The 8,401-nt window shown below is 40.4% G+C and overlaps 1 protein-coding gene across 1 annotated transcript in view; it reads left to right on the forward strand.

Annotated features, from left to right (window-relative positions):
• The window catches only part of DNMBP (dynamin binding protein), a 106,994-nt gene that overhangs the window by 28,706 nt on the left and 69,887 nt on the right, over positions 1-8,401 (forward strand). The window contains exons 2-3 of the mRNA XM_072805716.1: positions 4,819-4,973; positions 7,092-7,214. Of these exons, the coding sequence (XP_072661817.1) occupies positions 4,829-4,973; positions 7,092-7,214 (268 nt within the window). The 5' untranslated portion in view covers positions 4,819-4,828. The remainder of the gene's footprint in view (positions 1-4,818; positions 4,974-7,091; positions 7,215-8,401) is intronic.

The raw sequence follows: 8,401 nt of genomic DNA on the forward strand, positions 1-8,401 counted from the left end.
TATGTGAATGAATTATAGAAAACAGGAAGACCTTGTGAATTTTTAAGCAACTGAACAATATATAAAAATCAACAATTCAAAAGATTAACCAGGTTCATTGACAGATTAGTGGGGAGAAATGAATTGTATCTTTGGCAGAGAAAAGAGGAAAATGACTCTTAAAACTAACAACAACCAAATGTTAACAGATAATGACCCTAGCTAAGATACATATATGCCAAAGTCTCAGAAGGGAAAGTCTATGGTTCATTTTGAAATGCATCAAAAATAAAATGAAAAATAAACATTTACAATGTGTCAAAAAGTAACTCGGACTGATATATGGATAAAGAGGGATGATAAGGTAAGTGCAGTAAGATGTGAATGGTAGAATGTAAGTGGCAGGTGTAAAATTCTTCCAACTTCGCTGTTTGAAAATCTTTACATGAAAATGTTGGGGAACCAAAGAGAGGAAAATGGAAGTCTAAGCGATTTCAAAGGAAGAACCAGTGAGATTTAAGAGAAGAGATGCTTGTAGTAAAAAGAACATGGGCACTGGAGTCAAATGGATCTGAATTCTGGTTCTGGCTAAGCTGTTTATTTGCTGGAGAGTTGAGATACCCTGCTCAGTGGTGGCACTGGGATTTGAACCCAAGCACCCTGGCTCTAGAGCCTGGCTGTCTATCTTGCAATGCAGTCATGATTCAAGCTTCTAGTTTAGTGTCTGGCACACACTAGCTTCTCAAGTGGTAGCTGTTGATGCTAGTGTACCGTCGGCTATAGAGGGTGAAGAAATCCACAGTACTGTTTGATCCGGAAGATTTATATGACACTGTTATACAAGCTGGAAGGTCAAAGTATTTATGGACTAGAGATCGTTAATTTTGTTTTAGATAAGTGGAAGTAGAGATTTTGAAATGAACAGTTTCATATATGTTTCTAAAGTTTTTTTTTTTTTTTAAGATTTTATTTATTTATTCATGATAGAGAGAGGGAGGCAGAGACACAGGCAGAGGGAGACGCAGGCTCCATGCAGGGAGCCCAAGGTGGGACTCCATCCCGGGTCTCCAGGATCGCGCCCTGGGCCAAAGGCAGGCGCTAAACTGCTGAGCCACCCAGGGATCCCCTGTTTCTAAAGTTTGATAAATGATTTGCTCCCTAAAAATTTAAAAGCATGTTATGTGCCGAGCACTGCTCTAGACTAGTGAGCAAACCAGACCAAAAATCTCTCCATTCACAGGGTTCTGTGTTCTAAAAGAGTCTGAAGAATTGAGGACCTTTAAGTCTCAGATGCCGAGCGGAAATGCAGGCATTCACCAGCAAGAGAAGAAGATGGTGTTTGCACAGCCGACTTTCCCCCTGTCCCTGACCTCCTGCTGTCTGGGCAGCCCTCTGCTCTGCTCGCTCTCAAGCCCAGCTGTGTTCTGATTTCCTCAGCAGCTCTTTTTACTTCCATCTGGAGTTGGTGAACAGCTTATATAAGCTATTTATGATTAAGTTTCAAAATATCTGTCCAGGCCTCTAAAATGGCCCAGACAGGAACAATAACTGTTGCTTTTTACGAGGGTAGCCAGGGCAGAGAAGACAGAGATGAAATTCATGATAGTCCACGTAAAACAGAGAGCACTAAGATCTCTGTTCTGGTCTCTCACACGCAACCTGTGCTGCAGCCGGGCTCTGACTCCAGCGCCCTCGCAGGGTGTGTGCTCCGCAGCGATTACGCACTCATTCCAACAGGGTAGGAGGTCAGTCAGTAAAAGTATTCATCGAGCCAGACCCTCCTCTCCTCTGAGTCATTTCTTGGTACAACAGAAAGGTTCTCAGGGAGAAGCTTTAACTCTTTCAGATCACCAACTTTACTCCTCAGTGCAATAGGATTTCTCTCACCCCCAACGGAGCTCATGTTCATTCTTTCTTTGACATTTCAGAGAATGAGGTATATATTTAGTCTGAGAGTGAGATGGAATGTGAGAAAATGGAGTTAGAAGGAGGGAAATAATATCCACCACAGCCCAACCTTGAGGAGTTGTGTTAATATATATAGATGGCTAAGAGGTTTGCAAAATATTATGCTTGTTTAAAAAAAATATTTATGACACCACCCTTACAGGGAAATCTGACATCTGGCAACTTTAGCTATTTGGAAGACAGCCAGAAAATAAGAAAGTGGCCTCAGAGCACATAAAAAAAGAACTGTTGAAAAACTCTAGCTAGCTAACACATGTAGTTTACCACCACAGAAGAGTTAGCGTTTCCTGTGGAGCTTGTTTACTTTTTATTTATCTGGAAACTTCTGATAATTTGGGCGGGGTCTGTGTGGCCTTCTTTCCCCAGCAGTGTAGAAACAGCATTCTAGAAAGAGGATAGGAAAGCTGACAGAGGAGGCTACTGATAGCAAAGGAATGGCTGACCTCAAAAGAGAAAGACCCATACTGGTATTATCACAGTAGAGTAATGTATGGTCTTCATAATGAACTTGCATCCATCAGTGAAAGAGTAAATTAGGTTCAGTGTCTTTTCTATTGAAGAAGGCAGAGAGGTTAAAAAAAAAAAAAAAAGAAGGCAGAGAGGTATATAATGTCTATTTTTATTTTTATTTTTATTATTTTTTTTAATGTCTATTTTTAAACATGGTCAAAGCCAAACCAAGTTTTGACAAGTTGAAATGGTAAATTCTATGGTGTTTCTATCCTTGAAATAGCACATTCTCTGGTGATGATATATCAGTGAGACAGATTTGAACTTGTAGCTGATTATGGAAATAATGTTAGGAATAGCTGCTAACATTTATTGAGCACCTCCTGTATCAGCCCTCTCCTAGTGCTTTCACACTATTAGCATACTGTCTCTTTGGAGCCAGTCAGATCTGGGTTTCCGTTTCCATTCCATCTGACTTACTGCATGCCCTTGGACAGATTATGTCACCTCCCTGAACCTGTGTCCTCATCTGCAAAATGGAAATCAATAATATACGAGAGGATTGTTGTGAGGACTCAATGAAGGAAGTACATAGTACATTGTGTGGCACATAGTAAGTGCTCAGTAAATACCAGGCATTGTTATAATGATTTTCATCATTATCATCATCCTCTTGATGATTATTATGAACGTCTTATTATCCCCATTTTTCTGAACAGGAAACTAGTCCAGAGAGTTTAAGGAGTGTGTCCAAAGTGAAATAACTAATAAACAGTGGAGCTGGCATTTGAACTTTGGTCTCTGATTCCAGACCCGTAATTACTTTGCATTCATATTCTGCCTCTTTAGCATGTGATTATAATTAGATTTTCATACTTAAAATACATGGCAGGAAAGGGCAGAGGATGTGGGGAATGTTACTGGCCACCTCTTTTTTCCACCATGGACCCAACTCATCTCATGAAAATGTTCCGGTCACACAAAGATAAGCTCCTTTTACTCAACAGTACAAATTAAATATGCAGTGTTGAATAGTGTTGCATAATCATCAAAATCTTAAAGGTACCCCACATCAATATACTCAATTATTTATTAGGTGCCTAACATGTTTGTCCTTATCACTGTTTCCTTAGATAATAAATTCAGTGGAGCTTTAACTATTTTTTAAATTAAGCATTTAGCACTCTTTGATGTCATCATAGTTATATATGAGATGAAAATTAGAAACCTCATCTCTAACAACATCAGCTAGATCCTTGAGGTAAATAAAGGAGAATAGACTTGAGGCCTGACACTATGGAGAGCGTCAGCTGCTCCATGTGAAAGATGTAGAAAGATTGCTAATCATGACTGAATGTTTACAGGTGAGCACATGCCCACTGGTTCCTCCCTTTCTGTTGCTTTAAATGCATGCTTAGGCTCCCCAGGCACACATATCAAGGTAACAGACACATCAACTTAGCATAGCACAGACACAGTAACAGCATGAGGATACTATGCAGGCTTGGCCAGTGGGTGTCTTTGAGCTGGAAACACATTCTTGATCTGGTGTAGTGTATATACTAGATCTTGTATAGAGGTGTCACTTTTATATCTCCCTTGTTCTTTTCATGGATTCCTATTTTTCAGTATGTTTTAAATCTCTGTCTTTGAGGTATGATCCCACATCCTTTTTTTGCAGTAGGGAGGAGCCAGGATGCCCTGAGCCTGAATCCTGGCCTTGCTCCTATGAACTCTGAGCTCAGACAAATTAAGTTTTCCAACTTGCTGATCATAAATATTCTAATCTTTAAGATAATTCTGGGGAAATAAATGAAATGCCATGTTTAAAATCTCTGCTTTTGGGGCACCTGGGTGGCTCAGTGTTTGAGCATGTGCCTTTGGCTCAGGTTGTGATCCCAGGGTCCTGGGATTGAGCCCTGCATCAGTCTCCTCACAGGGAGCCTGCTTCTACCTGTGCCTATGTCTCTACCTGTGCCTATGCCTCTCTCTCTGTGTCTTTCATGAGTAAATAAAAAAATCTTTAAAAAATATAAAATCCCTGCTTTGTAAATACCTCATTTTAAAAGTACCATATTGCCTGTACTTGAAAAATGTGAATTTCCTTATTGCCTTCTTCAAGTATGTTGAGAAGTCTGCATTTACCAACTTGTACCTTTTCTGTCACTCCTAAAGATCACTTTTTTTTTCCCAATTCCAGGATTGCCTTGAGAATCAAATGAAAAATATATGGGGAAATTATTATTTTTGTGAGATAGTACTTTAATTTCTTTAAAAGTATAAACTACAAACTTTGTATTTGCTTAGCTTTGACTTGATTCTGTCTTTTGATCTTAAGCGTTGTCCTTCTCAAGATATTGACCTATATCCCAATGTCTTAAATAGTTATGCTTTCCAATTTCTTTTGACCTATTTTTCCAGGTTATAAAACATGGAGGCTGGCTCAGTGGTTCGAGCCATCTTTGACTTCTGCCCCAGTGTATCAGAAGAACTACCGCTCTTTGTGGGAGATATTATTGAGGTGTTGGCAGTGGTGGATGAATTTTGGCTTCTAGGAAAGAAAGAGGATGTTACAGGTAAGGGGCCCCTAATTCCTTGGGTACAAAATAGAGCATAAGCCCCCCTTTCTTTCCATATTGAAAATAAAGATTAGGGATGCCTAGGTGGCTCAGCGGTTGAGGGTCTGCATTCAGCTCAGGGCATGATCCTGGAGTCCTGGGATCAAGTCCCATGTTGCACTCCCTTCAAGGAGCCTGCTTCTCCTTCTGCCTATGTTTCTGCCTCTCTCACTGTGTCTCTCATGAATAAATAAATAAAATCTTAAAATAAAAATAAAGATTAAATGGGAAGCCCAAGTCAAATACACTTCAGAATCCTTTTGTGTTTTTTGTTATGTCTTTACTGTGGTTTCTGCCAGTGAGGAGAGAATGTTTGTTATCGTTCCATCTCTCCTTATCGGTTCCTTCCAAAGGTTGAGATGGTTCGATACCAGCTGCCCCCAGCCCAGTTTTCTATTCACATGTTTACCTAGGTCTTTCTCTTTTGTACTCAGAGCTGTTGCTTCCCTTCTGAAAATATGTGTTACTTCTTTATTCAGAACCCTGTTGTTTGCCATTACTTTTCACTACCAGTCTTTATCTCTGATTTATGGAACTTAAGTTCCTCCCCACCATATTTTCTCTAGCCATCTATCTTCTTCCAACATTTTCTACCCTTTATTTCACTCTTCTCAAGGGAGCATGATGCACCCTGTTCACTCCTTCCTAGATCCATGGTTGGTCCAAATAGCTACCTTCCATTTCTTATGCACCTGGTTTCCTTTCTTCTATTCTTTAAAATATACATTAACACCCATTTCTTTCATTAATTAGCCTAGGGAAAGGTGGAAGTTTTTACCACACACTGTGCTCTTTTTTTTTTTTTTATGATAGTCACACACAGAGAGAGAGAGAGAGAGAGAGAGAGGCAGAGACACAGGCAGAGGGAGAAGCAGGCTCCATGCACTGGAGCCTGACGTGGGATTCGATCCCGGGTCTCCAGGATCGCGCCCTTGGCCAAAGGCAGGTGCCAAACCAATGCGCCACCCAAGGATCACCACACACTGTGCTCTTGTGTTAAATCTAGTCCTTAACTTATATATATTTATGTAAGTTAGGGCTGAAGTTTGTTATATAATCCTTTGAACAGACACTTAACCCATATTTGGGAGATAGTAGATTATTCCCCAGTAGAAATGGTAGCTCAGCTAAGACAAACATGATGAGTAAGATTTAGCAAGGCAAAGAGGATAGATAGATAGAGCTGTTTATCCAAAGGCCCTGGAATGACCAAGAACATGGAGAGTCTGAGAAAATCTCAACATGGCATGCAGTATGAAAGGTTGAGAAAAGCTCAACATGGCATGCAGCAGCAAATGGTGCTGGGGAAAGCCGCAGGAGCTAGATCGCAGAGGACAGAGTGTGCCATGATGAGGAGTTATGGAATGGGATACAATACAGGTGCTTTTTAAACTTCATCAGAGATGAAGTTTAGAAAACTCACTGCTACAGATTGGAAAATGATAAGAAAGGGCAAAACAAAGGATAGGGAGGCAGACTGGGAGTTGTTGAAATAACCTGGGTGAGACATGCTGCTGGCTTGGACCAACATGGTAGGTCTGGAGATAAGTGGAGGATACAAGAGATATTTAGAAGGTGGAATCCATTCTGGTGCTTTCCAACTGACAGACTCTGTCTATCTACTACTACCCATAAAAACCCTACCGATCTTCAGATTCAGATGCAAGCTTTTTCAGTGAATTTTTAAAATTCTTCCTGAACAACTTTCTACCTTTTGTAACTTCCATAGTGATTTGTGCACCTTTAGTATGTCACTAGATTTCAGCATGGAATTATTGCTTGTGTCTGAATTAGATTTTAAGACCTTTGAGAGCCAATTCCATCTTACCCATTTTGCCCTCTGCAGGGTGCCCTGTGTAGAGTGGCAGCCAATTAATGCTGATTGGATCGAATTGCATTCTCTGGGCTCTACATGCATCAAACTTTGTGCACTGTACTTTTTTGACAGTAGATTCTCCAATTACGAGCACTCAGTTTTTAATTCATTGTCTATAAATGGACTCGGAAGTTATTTTGTCTTGGTACACAGACAGAAAATGAAATTTCAACATTGGAAATGTTTGCTTTTATTTTCAGGGCAGTTCCCCAGCAGTTTTGTGGAAATTGTGACCATTCCCAGTCTAAAAGAAGGAGAGAGGCTGTTTGTCTGTATCAGTGAATTTACGTCCCAAGAATTGAACAGTCTTCCCCTCCATCGAGGTAAGTTGGCCATTCAAGAGTAGACTTTTTTAAGAATTTTACTTATTTAGTTGAGATAGAAGGAAAGAGTGAGAGAGAGAGCATGAGCAGAGGGCAAAGAGGGGGAGAAGCAGACTCCCCGTTGAGCAGGAAACCCAATGTGGGGCTTGATTCCAGGACCCTTAGTTCATGTCCTGAGCCAAAGGTAGACACTTAACTGATTGAGCCATCCAGGCACCCCAGGAGTAGACTGTTTAAAATAAGATTAGTTGGGGCACCTGGGTAGCTAAATTGGTTAAGCATCTGACTCTTGATTTCGGCTCAGATTATGACCTCAGGCTTGTGAGATGGAGCCCCATGTCAGGCTCCATGCTCAGTGGGGAAACTGCTTGGGTTTCTTTTCCTCTTCTGCCCCTCCCCACTTGTGCACATGTGCTCTCTCTCTGTCTCTAAAAAAGTAAAAAATAAAAATAAACAGGATTAGTGGAGTTGACCCATTTTGACAACTAGATCTCTTTTTGAATGTTTTTAAGTGGCTAACCTCTGGAGATCTTAGTTATAGCAAGATTGTGCTGACAATAATAATGCCTTATATTTGCATAGCATTTTGTAATTTCCATTGTATTTTCTCACAAATACATTCTAATTTGATCCTCACCACAGTGCTGGGAGGTAGCCAAGTAGATATTATTAACTGCATTTAATAAATAATGAAAATGAGTTTCAAAGAATGTTACCTGCAGGTAAGAACTTTTGGTCTCAGGATATGAAGTTCATGTCACCTGATTATAAGTTCAGCATTCTCTTTCCACTGTATGAACTTCTAAAGATGGACTCTAAACCATTTCACCAGGGATGCCTGGGTGGATCAGTGGTTGAGCGTCTGCCTTGGGCTCACAACGTGATCCCGATCCCCGGATCAAGTCCCACATTGGGCTCTCCGTGGGGAGCCTGCTTCTCCTTCTGCCTGTGTCTCTGACTCTCTCTCTGTGTCTCTCATGAATAAATAAATCTTAAAAAAAAAAAAACAAAAATGAACCATTTCACCAAATATATTTAAGTCCACACATTTCTGCATAAGCACAGAAACCAAGAATGTTTATGATCAGTGCAATTTTGTGATGAGTCAGGACAGCCAGCAAAATGGTAGAATTTGTTTGGCATGTTATCAATATTGTTACTTGTTCTTTTGAGTATGGCCCTAAAGG

This window comes from Canis lupus, chromosome 29 (assembly GCF_048164855.1).
Source record: "Canis lupus baileyi chromosome 29, mCanLup2.hap1, whole genome shotgun sequence".
In the NCBI taxonomy this organism is placed as follows: Eukaryota; Metazoa; Chordata; class Mammalia; order Carnivora; family Canidae; genus Canis; species Canis lupus.